This window comes from Podarcis vaucheri, assembly GCF_965113315.1.
Source record: "Podarcis vaucheri genome assembly, chromosome: 2".
NCBI classification, from domain to species: domain Eukaryota; kingdom Metazoa; phylum Chordata; class Lepidosauria; order Squamata; family Lacertidae; genus Podarcis; species Podarcis vaucheri.
In genome coordinates this window covers 55,234,702-55,252,719 of record NC_138760.1, presented here as the reverse complement: position 1 = coordinate 55,252,719, position 18,018 = coordinate 55,234,702, and the positions used below count along the sequence as shown (strand labels likewise).

General features: G+C 46.2%; 2 protein-coding genes across 2 annotated transcripts in view; one reads left to right on the top strand and one right to left on the bottom strand.

Moving 5' to 3' along the window:
• AFAP1L1 (actin filament associated protein 1 like 1) overlaps positions 1 to 14,608 on the top strand; it is a 69,507-nt gene extending 54,899 nt beyond the window's left edge. The window contains exons 9-19 of the mRNA XM_082213025.1: positions 407 to 502; positions 668 to 761; positions 1,510 to 1,662; positions 2,428 to 2,639; positions 4,384 to 4,529; positions 5,630 to 5,708; positions 6,307 to 6,418; positions 8,788 to 8,952; positions 10,550 to 10,728; positions 11,876 to 12,004; positions 12,978 to 14,608. Coding sequence (XP_082069151.1) covers positions 407 to 502; positions 668 to 761; positions 1,510 to 1,662; positions 2,428 to 2,639; positions 4,384 to 4,529; positions 5,630 to 5,708; positions 6,307 to 6,418; positions 8,788 to 8,952; positions 10,550 to 10,728; positions 11,876 to 12,004; positions 12,978 to 13,001 — 1,389 coding nt within the window. The 3' untranslated portion in view covers positions 13,002 to 14,608. The remainder of the gene's footprint in view (positions 1 to 406; positions 503 to 667; positions 762 to 1,509; positions 1,663 to 2,427; positions 2,640 to 4,383; positions 4,530 to 5,629; positions 5,709 to 6,306; positions 6,419 to 8,787; positions 8,953 to 10,549; positions 10,729 to 11,875; positions 12,005 to 12,977) is intronic.
• Positions 1 to 18,018, bottom strand: part of SH3TC2 (SH3 domain and tetratricopeptide repeats 2) — a 350,436-nt gene that overhangs the window by 285,700 nt on the left and 46,718 nt on the right. The window lies entirely within an intron of this gene.

The window sequence follows — 18,018 nt, the reverse complement described above, 5'->3', positions numbered from 1 at the left end:
TATAATTCTCTCTCTCTCAGATTGGACATATTTTCTATCCATTTCCTTATGAGAAGGACTTTTCCCCCCAGCCAGAACTCAGTTTTGGCACCTCTTTTTCTAGAAAAATAGCACTGCTTACAAGACGCACGATGGGCAAACATTTTCCCATACCCTTGATTAAAAATTTGGTAGTCTCACCAAGGGGCCGATAGAATAGCTTGCTGGAGTCCAGTTTGGCCCTTTGACTGCTAGTTTTCAGTACTGGAATCTACTGTTTCCCTTCTGTCAGGTAACTGAGACTCGGTGGCACCATTGTTTCTGAGAAGCCATCGCTGGAGGGTTTGCAGCAAAGTGAGCTTTCAGTTGCAGCTGATGGGCTACCAGTGTTTCCATTGTTTTGACACTCAACCCTCTCCTCCTGCAGGTGATAAAGGAAGTGAGCAGTCCCAGTGGAGGAGGACTGAATGGAACAGAAGTTCTTACATCTCCTCTGCTTACATGCAAGGTGGACCATGACAAGGTAGCTTCTTGCTCGGAGCCGAAGTAGGGGTGATGTTCATGAATGAATACAATCAGTGTGCGCAGTTTTTCTTTTAGCTGTTATAGGGGGCCTGAGCAGCCAAGGGATTGTGAGTTTAACGCTTTTTTCCCTGCTATGCTCACAACAAAAATCTCCTTTGCCCAGAGGTCATCTCAAGACAAACAGACATCTGACTCGGACAGTGTGGCAACGGCAGAGAACGGCTCTTCCATGGCTCGGAGAGAGGCCCATGAGCAAGGTGAGTCCCTGGTTACTTCCCCTATGAGCCAGGTGTTGCTTTTGGTTGAGGCAGCAAGAAACGCAGCACTTGGACTAGAGCTCCTGAGAGACCTGGGTTTAAGTCCTGCTTGACCACAGTGCACACAGGTCTGTGCATCTCAGCCCAACCTAGCTCACAGGGTAGTTGTGAAGTGGGAAAGGCCTTAAATGCTGCCCTCAGCTCCTTGGAAAACGGGTGGGAGATAAAGATAACAAATAGATCCTGGGCTTAAAAAACCCAAACCCAGGTTCCATCTTGTGTAACAATGACCCCTTTTGCTGTTCCCATTGGGTGGGAGCAGAGTTACCATTGTGCCAGAATTGCTAGGTCAGTCGCCCTGCACTTTTCTTTGGGACTAGTGAGTAATGTTGCACATGCTAGTTCTGTAAAAATGGTATTATGGAGGTTAAAGCACCCTGTTTCTGAATTTGCTCTGTGTTGCCGCTATGTTCAGTTGGCTCTTAATACCCATAAGGGAATATTCTAGCCTGTAGGTTCTAGCTGTATTTCAGACCAGTTAGTGTTTTTCATATTTACCCCTTCACCTGACCTCCCTTAGCCTCTTCATGACATTTTACAATCTGTTATGATGAGAGAGAGAAAGAGAGAGAGTGTGTGTTCTGGAGGTATGAGGTCGGGGAGAACAGACCTTTAGTTACCTCACAGTTTCTTTGTTTTGGTCAGATACACCATGTCTTGTTTTAAGCTCTGCTTCTTCTCCCTGTAGGGAAAGGCAAAAAAAGTGGTTTGGCAGACTTGAAAGGCTCTGTAAGTCGAGCAGCTGGGAGGAAAATCACCAGAATAATCAGCTTCTCTAAGAAGAAACCATCCCCTGAGGACACCCAGACATCCTCTACGGAGGAAGACATCCCATGCTGTGGTTTGTACTGGAGCAGGAGGGCAGTTCAAATGCAAACCATTCATTAGCTGGTGCCTTAAGAGGGGTCCAGTTGGGCTCCCTTGTCCCAGTTTCCGATTGCACTGTGTTATGTCATACAATACCACACTGCAGGGGATGCAACAACAATACTGCAGAACGGAGCAGGGGGGGGGATGCCGACTTTTAGCATCGTATAGGGTGCCTCTGAAATTAGAGGGTGCAAAGTCCGCCACTCCAAATATGTTGCCCACCCCCATATCCGATAGTTAAATCTTAATTGTTCGATTGTGCAGTTGTCTTCTCTTACTTATAGGAGTGAATCAGCTACTTTATGGTAAAGACAAGAGCACTGGCATTCATAATCTATTTTATGCTAAAAAAACCACAGTGCAAGAACTCAGCTATAGAGCTGCAAATAAAACATTTTAAGTGTGTTTTAAGTACAGTATATACAATGCAACACTAGATGGAGGTGGTGTGCTTTACGGAAAATTAAATGTGTTTTTTAAAATGCTTGGGGGGGGGGCATTTTCAGTTTTTATATGTGTCTAGATTCCACCCAAGTGACTTGGCTGATACTCATTCAGGCAAACATCTCATTGAGCTAAAGTAATGCTTGGCTCTTGGAACTGATCTTCTGATTTGAAATCTGTCATGCCTAAGCTCATCATTTCCTTGTTTCCTAGAACACAAGATTTAGGCTTTTATTTATCCCATAATGGTCACTGTATTGCTGATCAAATGTCTTTGTGCATCTCCTGGCAGGCTACTTGAATGTTCTGGTTAACCAGTGCTGGAAGGAGCGCTGGTGTCGTTTGAAAGGCAACACCCTCTATTTCCACAAGGACCGGACGGACCTAAGGACCCACGTGAATGCCGTTGTCCTCCGGGGCTGTGAGGTGGCACCAGGACTGGGCCCCAAGCACCCCTTTGCGTTCCGCATCCTTCGCAACGGCCAAGAGGTCTCTGCCTTGGAGGTGAGTGAGGATTCACTCAGGACGGCTCTGCTGAGGAAGCTGCAGTCCCTTTGACAGAGCCTTGATCTGACCAACGACCGGGGTATAGGCAGACAAGGCTGGGTGCCTGGGCATCCTGCAGAACATAGCATTTAAGAGCAATGCCTTGAATGCTGGAAAAACTCTTTAGAGTCCTTCATGTGCGGTACAAAGATACATGAAATTCAGCCTGCGGCAAAGGCGTTTGTTAAAGCAGTATGGATTGTATACAGTCATACCTTGGATCTCGAACACCTTGGCGCCTGAACAAATTGGCTGCTGAATGATCGGAACCCAGAAGTGAGGGTTCCGGTTTCTGAATGTTCTTTTGGAAGCCAAACAACTGATGGGGCTTCCATGGCTTCTGATTGGCTGCAGGAGTTTCCTGCAGCCAATCAGAAGCTGTGCTTTGGTTTCTGAACGTTTTGGAAGTCAAACGGGCTTCCGGAACAGATTCCATTCGACTTCCAAGGCACAACTGTATTTCACAGCAGCAGAAAATAATTTCTCTTATTTATCATATTAACAGAATTAACCCTACTTGTTTCATAAAGTATGATGAAATCTTAAATGCGCCTCAGTTTTACTTAATGCACTATAACTTCACTTGGACCTTATGGGATCCAAGCAGATATTTGGACATCTGAATGCATATAAAGATCATACTGAAAACATATACATAAAACATGATCTCTAAGCAGACCAAGAGAGAGATTGAGAGCATGCAGTGAAGCAATAGTATTCTTTGGCCACGTGCCCATCTTGATTTATTCATTTCAAATGTGGGCCGAGGTTCTGCCATGCTTTTGCAAAGGCTTCCCCTTGTGGTGCTGTGATAAAAACATCAGCCTGTGTTGAAGGCATATTGACTTGGAACTAAGTCCCACACAATGCAAGGGGACTTGTTTCTGAATAGACATGCCTAGGATTGCAATGTACTCCCCCCCCCTTCCACACACCTCAACTCTGCCTGTGCACTGTCAACCCAAATCACAACCCGTTTTCAGGGTCATGTGGGACAGCCCTGAACAGCCAGATATTCTGGTTGAATATGGATAATAATAGGAAGCTTCCTTATTCAGAGTCAGACCACTGGTCTTTCTAGCTCAGTAATGTCCACACTGACTGGAAGTGGCTCAGCAGGATGCTTCCAATCCCTGCCAGAGATGTAGGAGGTTAGACCAAGGGCCTTGTGCATGAAGAGCAAATGCTCTGTGGCTGAGCTGTGGCCCTTTCCAATAATTTGTTGTTAAGTCGATTAGTCGTGTCCGACTCTTCGTGACCCCATGGACCAGAGCACGCCAGGCACTCCTGTCTTCCACTGCCTTCCGGAGTTTGGTCAAATTCATGTTGGTCGCTTCTATAACATTGTCCAACCATCTCATCCTCTTGTCGTCCCCTTCTCCTTGTGCCCTCCATCTTTCCCAACATCAGAGTTCCAATAATACACACAATATATTCAGAATTCATGTCCTCCCCAGCTTCTTTAGAGACTTTTCGCTTACATAGCAGTGTGAGCCTTGCACACACAGGATGCCTTGCAAATATCCCTATGGTGAACAGCACAGCTGTAAATTTGGAAAATGGGGCACGTGGTGTAAAGGAACAATGCGCTCTGGAAAGATATGTCCTTGACCATGTTTCCTTGTGGGAAGAGTGTTGCCTTGGCTGTTGCCCAGAGCAATGTGTGCTTCCTTTCACTTTAAACTATTGTCTTACTCCTCAGGCGAGCAGCTATGAAGACCTGGGGCGCTGGCTTGGGCTCCTGCTGGTTGAAACTGGCTCCCAGACAGCCCCAGAAGCCTTGCATTATGACTATGTGGATGTGGAGAAAATCGCCAACATCATCAATGCTGTGAGACACTCTTACATGTAAGCATTTCTTCCACTAGCGCTCCGTGACGCAGCCAGGTGTGGAAACCACCTTGTCCCCGTCTGCAGGCAAGAGTGCCCCCAACAGAGCCTCTAAGGATAAAAGTTTCTGTTAAGACCACCTATGCCAGCAACAAATCTGCCAAGACAGATTTTGGGGTGTCTCTAAACCAGGGGTCAGCAACCTAAGGCCGATGGGCCACAAGCAGCCCATGGGGGTCGTTTAACCGGCCCATGAACCCCCGCCACCTGCTTGGGGACCCCCATCAAGCCGCAGAAAACTTTGCCAACCCCTGCTCTAAACCATGATCCAAATCAAGATGACAACCTGCTAAAATCATACCTGAAAGGCCAGAATAGAGTAAGCCATTTAGGCTACTGTGAATGTGAGGCTGAAACAAGCAAGCCTGCGTTCGTGTTTCCTGGTTTATATCATGGGTGTGAATGTGGTGCAAGCGCTAGTTCCACTTTCCAAGACAGGAAGCATAGAAAACCTCACACTCTGCGCCTCAGGCTTAAATGGCCCTTTTGTGTATAAAGAAAAGATGAGCCCATATTGAAACACTCTTACGTATGGAGCAGAGAATTTTAAATATCCAAGCTGTGAGTTTAAAAGATTGATATGGAGCAAACATTCTCGATTTCTATGCTGTTATCTCCATAGCACCAAGGGACATTTCACACACCGTGCAACGGCATATCCAGATTTATCAGGGAGTGTATATTTGGCAAGCAATCTTGTTTCCTGGATAACTGCAGTCACGCTTAACTTCTTAGATACATACTTAACCTTTTGACTTGATTTGCTTTAGTATAGTATATGTGTTCCACATAGCCAACAACATTTTTCAGGTGTGCACCCAATATGATATGTGGAAGGTATCTCCACTCCTGTGTTGCCCAAAATACAGGGCTTGGCAGTAATTTATGATGCAATAGCATCTACCAGCCCAACATAGGAGGGCCTGTGTTTGGATTCATTTTGTGAGTGCGGAGGGTGGCAGGAAGAGCTCAATCGTTCTTGCTGGTAAAGATTGTCAGATTTTGCAATCAGTGCTAGAGATGTAGAGCATGTTTTGTCTGTTTCTCTGCCTCTTCAGGTGGGCCAGCTCCTCCCTTGAGAACCAAACAGATGCTTCCCGTGTATTATACGATGAAGTCCCCTATGAGAAGGTGGAGGTATCTGAAAAAAGAAAAGCAGAAATGCCATAACCCTCTTCTCTCCCCTGCTTCCTTTCCCTAACAGCACTCTTCTTCCTGCCTGCGTGTGCTTCCAGGTGCTTGGCGACTGACAAACAGTTTTGCCCAAGCAGAGGCACTTGAATTAGCCTGCTTCTCAAGCAGCTATGCTGCACGGGAAGAAACTGGACTTCTTGCTCACACCCATCATTCATTCATTCAATTTTATTTGTATGCTACTTTTCCACAAAAAGAAATGCTCAAAGTGGCTTAAAAACAAAGAAATAGGGATGCATTTCAAACAAACACTACAAAAATTATTTCCTCATAACGTAGCAAAAACATAGCATAGCTACAATTTCATAGCATAGCAATACAATGACAATAACAATTTCTTAATAACATATTAATAATATAACAACATACCCCAAAAACCCCACATTCCAATACTATAAATATAAACAACACACAGCATCCAAGAGCAAAAATGTTGTTTCACCTTAATCCTAGAAATACCCTTCCTTTGATGTTGGCCATCATTGGTGGTCTCCTTGACACCATCTGAAATGATGGCTTCTTTGTGCTTTTCTGTGTGCAGCTGGAAAAGTCAGGGCGGCCGTCAGGGTCCCAGGTGAAGCGCCACGGTTCCTCTTGCAGCGAGAAATCGCGCCGTGTGGATCCACAAGTGAAAGTCAAGCGCCATGCGTCAAGTAGGTTTGGATCCTGATGTGGGATGCTTAGGGTGGCTCTCTTATCAGCCAGTTGGAATGGGGAGGGGAAAGACTCCAAGCTGACAGTCCCTAAGGAGCCATTTCCAGTAGTGTAAGCTTATACAACACTCAATTGCTGCTTGATGGCTCCACTTCTGTCTCAGTTTTTGCTTTCTCATTATTTGGACAAGGATTGCTAATTTGCAGGCTGGGCCAAAGTCTGGATGGGTTTAATGCACAGTACTACCTATTTGCCTTTGCAGCTTCTCTCTTAGCTGAGGTTCAGGCCTGAAATGGGGAGAACATGGCTGACAGAGGAAGAGCCTCTGTTTGTTGGTAGGACCTGTGCTTTGAATGCAGTAGGTCTCAAGCTCAGTCGAGCCTTGTGTCAAAATGAGGCTTCTCCTTTTGGAGCTGCGTCAAAACTGATTCTGTGATCTCCACCCCATTCCCCTTCGCAGGTCAAAATTGTTGTTAACAGGAACTGATTGGAGCTTTACCAGATAGCAATGGCCCTGAACATGTACGATCAGCACTGTGTTACAGACACATGCACACCCTGCTGGTCTTTCCCAATGCTGCTCAGAGGCTGCTAATAGCCTTGCAAGAACTACCAGCCAAATGGGCAAGGGAAACTGCTTCACACTGATAAAACATTTCATCAGCTTTTTGTACCTCTTGGGAGTCCAGGCCCCTGTTTTGACATGCCGTTCTGACAACCCAAAACAGCCAAACCTAAGGGAAATAGAATTGCTGGCTTTTGAGCACAGCTGTAGTTGGATCCTTTGCTTCTCCAAGTTGGGTCAGAGGGAAAATAAATCCTTGTCTGAAACCCTGGAGAGCTGCTGTCACACTAGACAATACAGACTTAGATGGACCCAATGGCCTGACTTGGTAAACAGCAGCTTCTAAGTCCTAACCTGCTCACATTTCTTACTGAGAAGGGGGAAATCTCAATAGAAAATTTGGTGTACAGTCAGACCTTGGTTCTCGAATGTAATCCATTCTGGAAGTCAGTTCAACTCCCAAAACCATTCGAAAACCAAGGTGCTGCTTCTGATTGGCTGCAGGAGTTCCCTGCACTCATGCAGAAGCCATGTCAGACATTCGGGTTCCAAAGAACAGTTTATGATTGCAGAGATGGGTCTCCTTCCTTCTGTGAAAACTGTTCTCTGCACAGAGCAGGGTTGGGGAACCTCTGGCCCAGGAAGCCAAATGCAGTACTCCAGGCGCCTCTCTCTCTCTCTCTCTCTCTCTCTCTCTCTCTCTCCCTCTCTCCCAGGCCTCTCCTCAGGCCACATCCTTCACTGGCTCTGCATTGCACCTTTTGTGAGTGTTTTTTGCACAGCTGGAGTATGACCTTGAATTCTTATAGTGATTCTTGTTTTCCTGCATGAAGGATAGAAAAAGGTGTTTGTGTGTGTGTAAAAATTAACCTGATGTACAAAGACAACATCCACATTTGTTGTTCTACCCACTTTGCTTCTGCCCGTCCCCACCCGCCTTGAAGGTTATCCAAAAGGGAACATGGCCCACTGGCTGCAAAATGTTCCTTGACTTTGGTAGAGAATCCCAAGTTTCTTTTTAGACTCTCCTATGATGCTCCAGGAACATTGAGCTGAATCCACCTTAGATTCCTGTATGAAAAGTGAGGTTATAAAGAACCAGGCAGAGGGCCTTCTCGGTAGTGGCACTTGCCATGTGGAATGTCCTATCATCAGATGTCAAAGGGAGAAATAATTATATGGCCTCCCATAGACATCTGGGGAAGCTTTTGATGTGTGGTGTCCTGTTGTATTTTTGTGTATTCTGTTGGAAGCCGCCAAGAGTGGCTGGGGCAGTCAGATGGGCAGGGACCAAATTATTATTATTATTATTATTATTATTATTATTATTATTATTATTAGCTCCCTCTGAAGTTTGAGCTACAAGAACACCATGTTCCACTTAATTATTTTGTTTTGCACAGGCAGCTCTCCAGTGGCTATAAATTGTAACTGTATCAATACAGTTTAAATCAATTTTACAAGAATGCCAAGCTTTGCTGGAAGTCTTAGCAGCTCCCGTTCATAATTGGATGTGCGCTTGTGCTCCCATAAGCCACTTCTCCTGTGCCAGCAATATTAATAATCAGCAATCTCTGGGCAGCACTGCAGAGGCTGTGTTGGGAAAGCAGATGTCTTGGTTCTTGACTGTTGGTTCAGTTTCATTTCAGACCACAGTCTGGTGTTGTGCATCTTTGAGCTTGTTCAGCCCTGAGCTTGCATTTAAAATTATCTGCTGTCAAGGCAGAGCTAAACAAAAAACCCTCTCATCTCAGGTGCCTAACAGAGGGCTGTTTCTCTTAACTCATCCCCTTCCCCTTGCAGATGCCAATAACTACAAGTACGGCAAGAACCGTGCTGAGGAAGATGCCAGGAGGTTCCTGACTGAGAAGGACAAACTGGAGAAAGAGAAAGCTTCTATCCGGAATGAACTGATGGGCCTGCGGAAGGAAAAGCGGGAGCTCCGAGAGGCTATGAAGGGAAGCTCAGGTATATGCCCCTGCTGGAGAAGCAAGTGAGCCAGTGTGAGAGAGCCAGTGTGATGTAGTGGTTAAGAGCGGTAGTCTCGTAATCTGGTGAACCGGGTTCGCTTCTCTGCTCCTCCACATGCAGCTGCTGGGTGACCTTGGGCTAGTCACACTTCTCTGAAGTCTCTCAGCCCCTCTCACCTCACAGAGTGCTTGTTGTGGGGGAGGAAGGAAAAGGAGAATGTTGGCCGCTTTGAGACTCCTTCGGGTAGTGATAAAGCAGGATATCAAATCCAAACTCCTCCTCCAAACTCCTCACCCCTGGCCATTTTGCACAGAAACCTCTCTCCTGAGCTGCATTTACCTCCCACATACAGTCCAGTATACTGGGCCGGATTAAGTCCTTTAGAGACCCTAAGCACTTAAAATATTTTAGTGCCCCCATATATATCTAATTCAAAATATAAACAACAATAAACTGTAAAATAAAATTTTATTTTTTGAAATGAATGAAACCCAAAGATGGAAAATAATGTTTATTTGTGTACGCTTCCACTTTGTTGATATTTGAAAATTTTGCCAACTTCTGTTTAGTGGATTTGCAGGTGGGGACACACCCTCTTGTCGTCGTCATCCTCCTCAGACTGCAAAATGTGTTGGGCCAGTAGAACGCTGAGCCCACAGTGGCCTTGGCTAAAGCACCTGCCCCTTTATCCTAGGAGTCCTTGCAGTTAGGTACCAAAGGAGGTCTCTGTTATTTCCTGATGAAAGAGGATGGCTGCTGATAAAGAAGGCCAACATAGGAGGCATTTGTTGCAAAATACAGTGGTACCTTGGGTTAGGTACTTAATTCATTCCGGAGGTCCGTACTTAACCTGAAACTGTTCTTAACCTGAAGCACCACTTTAGGGGCCTCCCGCTGCCGCCGCGCCGCCACAGCAGCACGATTTCTATTCACATCCTGAAGCAAAGTTCTTAACCCGAGGTACTATTTCTGGGTTAGCGGAGTCTGTAACCTGAAGCATATGTAACCTGAAGTGTATGTAACCTGAGGTACCTGCCACTGTATTTGCCTCAATAGCAACATCAAACCTGCTGTGTAGTTTTGCATCTTACTTCTCAGCCCTGACGTGTCCTGTGCTGGATATAGCTCTAATATCGGGTACTTACAAAACCCATTTTTTTCCTCTCAGCACTGGCAGCTTAGCAATAGCTTCAAATTAGCCACAGAAACAGTTGCAGGCTCCTTCCGCAGAGGAAAGCCCAGGCGCGCCATCTACTGGAAGAATAATTCTTGTAATGGAAATTGCACAGCTAATTGCCTGGAAGCTGGCAGAATCCAGGTCTTTTCGTCCTTACTGCTTTTGATGCGTTGCAGATAATGTGAAGAACGTGAGCTGCCTTGCCTCTCGTGGACATGTTAAGAAAGAGGCGTCAGCTTCTGAGAACGTTGACCCAGTTCCTGTTTCCCACATGTCTCCTCGGAGGTGGGATTGGGCGGGGGTGAAATTCCCTTCGCCTTTGCCCACCCTCCCACTTTCTCTAAGCTCCTTGACATGTGTCCCTTCTCCAGGCCTGGAGCCACAGGCTGACCTTGCTCCCATGTGTCTGTTAAACAGGGAAAGACCTGAAAGAGCTGGAGCATCGTGTTGCGGCCCTGGAGGATCACTGCAAAGCCAACGAGGCCAGGCGTGTGGACCTAGAGCTCAAGCTCACAGAGGTGAAAGACAGGCTGAAGCAGTCTCTGGCAGGAGGGCCGGCTCTGGGGCTGACTGTGACCAGCAAAGCTGAAAACAAGGTGAGGAGGAGATAGCTGCTTCCTCTTTCCGCCTTGGACGGTTAGGGCTGCTTCAGTCGATGATAGTTTCCCACATAAGCGTAGAACAAAAATGGGCACACACAGAAGCCCAGGGAGCCAGGATTATTGGAACACAGGAAGGTGGCTTCTGCTGAGTCAGACCACCAGTCTGCCTAGTTATGTATTGTCTATACCAGGCTTCCTCAACCTCGGCCCCCCAGATGTTTTGAGACTACAATTCCCATCTTTCCTGACCACTGGTCCTGCTAGCTAGGGATCATGGGAGTTGTAGGCCAAAAACATTTGGAGGGCTGAGGTTGAGGAAGCCTGGTCTACTCTGACTATTGGGGGCTGTCTGGGGTTTCAGAAAGGGATGTCTCCCTGTCTTACTTAGAGATGTCAGGGATTGAACCAAGGATCCTCTGAATGCAAAGGAGCTTGCCCTACCCTTCTCAGTAATTGCTGAACCTAACCTTGATGGGGGTGCCCAGGGGATCATAGAATTGTAGAGTTGAAAGGGATCCTGAGGGTCATCTAGCCCAACCCCCTCAGCCTTGCTCCCACCCCCAGAGAAAGAGGATACAAAGCGTACTTATTTAAGGCATGCATTTATCACTCCTCCCAGGATGACTGCCAGAATGATAATAAACAATGGGGAAACGGGTGGAACAGCAGAGCAAAGGGCAATCCGTTCACAGCAGGGGTAGCCAGTGTGGCGTTTTCGTGATGATACTGGACTGCAAATCAGTTCTAGCCATCATGGACCAGGGTTAGGGATGATGGGACTTGCAGTCCAACAACATCTGGAGGGGGCACCATGACGGCTAGGCCTGGTTTACAGAAAGTCTTGTGTAAAAAGAAATCCAACAGCTGAAAAGTGCCTCCTCTTCCTTGCTTGCTTTCCACCGAACCTCAGAAGACAGGAGCCAGCTCCACAAGGGCCTCTAAAGATTGTCTTCATCGACAGGTAGATTGGTGTGAGAGAAGGCAACCCATCCTACTTAGCTTTCCACCCCTGTTTTCTCTTTCGCAGAGGCCATTAATGCCGCCCAAAATACATTTTAGCAGTAGAATCTGGTTTCTCTAGTACCTCCCCCTGCTTGAGTCTCTGAACAACTTCTCAGTTTCTTGTTACGTTTCTTTGCAGGAGCCTGCGCCCCAGTCAAGTGGAAGCCAACCTGAGCACTTGGTCCCGGTTAACTGTGCAGCAGAAATGAGGAAGCGAAGCCCCTCCCTCCTTCCTGCCCACAAGGGGAATGTGCTGCAGAAGGCCAAGGTACAGTAGGCTCTGCTCTGCTCCCCTAGCTGGGCGCCAGCATTATACTCCCTCCTCATTGCCTCTCCCAATATCTTCAGGACTCACACAGCGGTAGGGAACATCAGGCCTGGGGGCCAAATGCAGCCCTCTTTATCTGTCCGTTGAGACCCTTCCCCAGTGGCGTAGCATGGGTTGTCAGCACCCGGGGCAAGGCAAGTAATTTGCGCCCCCTAACCCGTGGATTTGCGCCCCCTAACCCCCAGATGTTGCACCCGGTGCGGCCGCCCCCCCCTGCACCCCCCACGCTACGCCACTGCTCTTCCCAGGCCACACCTGCTTTGCACAGGCTACACCTCTCATAAGCCTTGCTCCTCATCAATCTTGGGTGTTTTTCCTTGGCTGGGATGTGTCTCCAAACTCTGATAATGCCTCTGGAAGGTGAAGAGGCATGTTTGAACGTGTGTAGAAACAAAGCAATTTACTGTGCAAAGGTAAAATTCGCGTGCACTGCTCTGTCCATTTTTGTCTCTGGCCTGGCCCACCACCAGCATACCGCCCCCAGTAGGCTGCCCAGAAGGGATTGTGGCCCCCAGGCTGATCCTAGTGGAAGCTAAATTCTTTGACAAGGGTGTTGTGGCATATATATCATATGTTAGTGTGTACTACAGAGTGTAAACTGCAGTTGCCCTTAAGCGTAGAATCTTCCTTTCACAATTTCCCAGCACAGAGGCCTGATCTGGATGGGGGCCTTGGTGGAGGGAATCCTAACCCTGCTGCAGTCCTGATCCAGATCTTCCCCTCTCCTGGTCTGCTCCAGCTATTTGTAAAAGTAAAATCCTGCAATTAATGGCAAACCACAAGACTCATTGGAACCGGGCCCCAAACCTCCAGAACCCCACTTTGGAGCCAGGGCTCAGCAGTCTCTTTCTAGCCTTCATATCTCCTTTGCAACCCAGGACTCATCAGCTCCGCTATTTCTCCCTCTTTCTAGGAATGGGAAATGAAGAAATCATAAAAGGGCCTCCATCTCCGGGAAGAACCCCTCTTGAGGATTGGGACACATTTGGGACAGGCTAGAGCAGTGCAAGAGCCTCTCATCCCTCAAGGAAACTGCAGAAGGATGCTGGGGGACTTGGGTCTTCAGCAGGGAAAGCACCCACCCTCCTGCAAATGAAGGATTACCAAGCAAAACTGATGTGGGTGAAAGGGGAGGGAAGGGGGAGTGTGGGAAGCAGGGTGGGTAAGGGAAATCCTTTCAAGGATGTTGGGTTTTTTAAGTGTGTCCTCAGAATTCTCCTCTTTGAGTGGCCTGTGAGGAGCACCTCAAATAGATCTGGCATGCCAGCTGTCTAGATTTTGCTCTTGGTTAATGAAATTAGCGAAGAGCCATTAAAAAATTGGAACGTAGATACTTTGGTCTGGTGGGGAGAGATGATGATGATATGGTTCGGAGATCCTCACTCATTCATGTCAGCCAAAGACCTTGGGCAAGTCACTTCTTCACCTTTCTTGCTGCAGCTCCTCTCTTGTGTTGGAAACCAGGTGAACGTTCCTCACCACAAGGAAACGAGGCATGACACACAGAAGTGCCTTGCAATTGATTCTGTCGAAAGATGCTCTTTGCAGCCCTTGACACTGTCAGCCTGCTTCCCTGTCCTGCTCTCTGCCAAACCAGATCAAGGCTGGTTGACTTAGGCCGAGAGGCAAGGGCCCAACAGGGAGAAGACATTGTCCACGTGGTGGTTGAATTTAAATCTCAGGGCTTTTCATATTGACCTGTGCCAGAGCACTCCTGTCAACTTCTGTAGTCTCTCCCAGGCTGTCATTTAAGCTTTTAAAATGTGTTGGAGAAGATCAATAGCTTCAGGACAGCAAGGAGTAATATCGCCTGCCCCCCCCCCCCGCCCGACAGACACTAAAAGTGCCCAAGTGTTGTAACAGATCCATTTGCCCACTCCCCCGCCTTTGCTGCACAGCAGAGCTAGACTCGCACTTGCAAGTGAGAAAGGAGAGTGAATAAATGGACTGATGTGGCTAGAGAAATGGCTTCTGCAAAAAAAAAAAAAATCCCTGTTGCAGGGCTATTTTATTTCTTTAAGGGTGCTGTCTCTGGTCAGCAGAACAGTGGCTGAAGACTTTTCCCTTTCTGTGAATCAGCCACTAGAAGACAGTATGTGCACGCACTAAATAACAGACATTATGCTGCCATTTCTAAAAATCTTTCTCTCCGATCACGGGTGGGATGGGTGGGAGAGTGTTTTGGGTGGGTCTTGTTTCTGCAGTGTGGGGAGCCCAGCTGCCTTCATGTGTATAAGGTCTCTGGCCAGTTTTAGGCCTGCTTCATTCATGGAATACAAAATCTAAAACTTAAGACCTTCAGAAGAGGCCCCAAGGTGAACCCTACAGCAAGCACAGTGATCCTCTTTGCTGTGTAATTCCAACAGACCAGAAGCTGTAGCGACCTACTTTTCTTTTATAGGGGGAGATGGGTAGGATGCTTATCTCTTTGTGGGTGCATATTGTGGCATACATTTTTACTATTTAAGATTTGTCTGCACTTTAAGATCTGGATCCCCTCCCTCTGCTGTCCCTCCCCCCAATAAAATATGATCTTTGTACAGAGCTGTATGTGTTTGTTTTATCTTCTAAATTTCAAGGCAGTTTTGGATTGTAAACATAGAAGTTGCAGCAACATGCATGTTACTTATGGTTCACGTAGAAATGTATATGCATGTATTTTCTATCTCCTAGGTTTTGGTAGGAGAGTGGATGTAATACTTCACAACAACTTTGGCTCCAGCTTGATGCTTCCAAAATGGCGCAAGCTTAAGACAGAATCATGACCTTTTCTGGTTTACAGGGGGATGATATTATCTGTAACTAGAATAGACAAAGTAGAAACTATACCATCTGTATGGGAAGCCTAACCCTTAATCATAAGCATACTGATTTCAACAGAGCAAGGAACCAAGTATAATGCCAGACCCTCCAAGAGTCCCTATTTTCCAGATGTCTCCCTGATTTAGAGAAGGCATCCCGGCTTCTGATTTGATCCCAGAATGTCCCACCTTTCCTTAAAGGTAAAGGTAAAGGGACCCCTGACCATTAGGCCCCGCCGTGGCTGACTCTGGGGTTGCGGCACTCATCTTGCTTTATTGGCCAAGGGAGCCAGCGTACAGCTTCCAGGTCATGTGGCCAGCATGACTAAGCCGCTTCTGGCGAAACAGAGCAGCGCATGGAAACACCATTTACCTTCCCACCGGAGTAGTACCTATTTATCTACTTGCACTTTGACATGCTTTCAAACTGCTACGTTGGCAGGACCAAGGACCGAGCAACAGGAGCTCACCCCGTCGCGGGGATTCGACGACCTTCTGATTGACAAGACCTAGGCTCTGTGGTTTAACCCACAGCACCACCCGCGTCCCACTTTTCCTTAGGATGTCCCTATTTTCATTGGAGAAATGTTGGAGGGCATGGAGTTATTTGACTCCCGAGCTGTCTGTAAAGGCAATTCCCGAGGCAATTCTGTAAAGTTCGGGCCACCCAAAATGTTACAAAATAGTGAGCAAGTTTTCCAGTTCTCCCAAAGTCCTCATTATTTTGGATACCTAAAAAGACAGAAGCAGGGCAGGGCGAGGGGATCGGCTTGATGTTGTAGACACTTTAAGATGGTATGTAGGAGGAGATTGTAGGTTGAAACTGGATTAGGTCATGTGGGGGGTAAATGAGAGGGGTGAGGAAAGAGTAGGAAAGTGACTAAATCAGGACAGAAGTCCCAAAGATTGCAATGTAAGCTGTGTACACACTGCATTCTTTTTCAGGCTCCCGTGTTCTCCCATTGCTGGTGTTAGAAGCAGAGTATACCTGCCATTTGCCACATTAGCCACCTGTATCCTGTACAGTGCTACCTCGGGTTACGAACTTAATTCGTTCCGGAGGTCCATTCTTAACCTGAAACCGTTCTTAATCTGAGGTGCGCTTTCGCTAATGGGGCCTCCTGCTGCTGCCACGCCACTGGCATGCATTTTCCGTCCAGAGTTTGTAACCCGAAGTGTTCGTAACCCGAAGCGTTTGTAACCTGAGGTCCCACTGTAGTTTCTTGAAAAGTGCTGCTTTTTGGTGTGCTTTCCCTCAAGCCAGCTTCTCTCTGATTTTGAAACATGAGCCATGGGAGACAGCCATCACACGTGCACAGATGACAGCTTCACTGAAATGGAGTTTTTTTTGGGGGGGGGGATTGCATGCACAGGAAAACAAATTGGGCGATGCCCATCACGTGAAGACATCTCACAACATAACAATGCAACTTGAAAGGCAGCAAGTGGAAACTACCTTGCTGTGTTTTAGGTTGTTAATGTGTACATAGCCTTAGTTGCCTTTTCTTCTTGTTCAAATAACTCCAAAAATCTCTTCTGACTGTGCTTATCTGGAGTTTCACAGGTATACTGCGTGTGATTCTTGTTAGTAATAGATTTAAGCTGCTAAATGTTGACCTGTTAAATGTTACCTAAATCTTAGTAGTAATATTTTTATGAGTTCAAATGTTATTTAATAATATATTTAATATCTTAGAAAGAAAAATATGTTACTTCTGTATTTGAGTTCAACAGAATGATTTCATGCATGTATATATATGTCTCCCTGCATTCAATAAGGCTTTATCCCAGTTCCAGAATCTCAAGAAAGGACCATGTCCACCTGTAATTACAGTGGCTAGCAAGAGTTCTCATATAATGTCCTCTCAATTACATTTTGATCCATATAGTCAAGGTAACATTACGGGGTCATAAAGATTTGAAAACGGAGAGGCAGTCTTCTTATGGAAGAAGTGGGTTCTAGTGTGATCTACACATTAGATCACTTAACAAGACCAGATGGGGGATTTTTGCTGTTTACAATTTTGTAGTCTAAATATTGGTAGTGTTAAATGGCAGTATTGCATTGTCAACTACAGCAGTTTTAGAGTCTATTTTGGATCATTAGCTCTGAGTGACTCTGCATCTCCTATAGTGCTGGAGGAAATAAATGGATCTTTCATGTTATAAAGTGAATGTCCAGGATCTTAATCAAGTGTGTTCACGACAGCTCAATCAATGAAAAGTTGCTTTAGTGTTTATATATAGTCTTTCTTTAGATTTTAAATTTAGACTGAGCAAACAATTCTCCCCCTCCCTGCCCTATATTGGACTCCACAGAGCCTTTATAGGAAGGAACTGGCTAATTCAGATAAATATTGCTGATGTAACGCAGAAAACACTTCTGTGAGGCATATGATGTGGACATTTGTGAATGCTCTCTTTCTGGTCAGAAATTATTCGTCATAGTAACCTTGCCTTGGATAAATCCTTGATTTATCCATATTTATAAATGTGGTGTGGGGGACTGAGGACAAATTCTGCAAGCTCTCATGATGTTTGAGAGACTTATGCTTCAAGACTGGAAGGACAAAGACCCACCATCTACTACTCAGTGGTCTGTGAAGATCTTGCAGCCCTTTCTACATCACTCTTGTTTCAATTCCCATTTGAACAGCCTAGATTAATCTACACATCTGAGTGAAGAGTCACAGAATATTCATATTAACGTCAGCTGCCAGTGCCTTTTTTCTTTATTTAAAAAAAAAGTTTAAGAAGGCCTAAGCAGCATATAAATTTGGTTAAGTAAATTATTTCCTTTTGCTAATTTGCAAATAAAAATTTTAAAATATATAAAATATAAAGAACTGCAGCCTGGAGAATTAGAAAATGCTTAACTAGATCTGAAACAATGTTGACAGAGTATGAGGTGCTTTCAGCCGATAGTGAGGGGGTGCAGGTTTCCCGTGTTCGTTTTCTGGTAGCTCACTGGATACACAGGCACAGAAATAAATAAATCTCCAGGCTGGGAGATGCCAAACTGCTTGTTACAGTTTGTTGCGCGTGGAGATGCAACAGCCAAGCGCCCTTCTCATACCGGCGTGACCCCGGCAACTCCTCTCGCTCACTGGTTCCGTGGGCAAGATTCTTGCATGGCAGATGGTTGGGCTACAT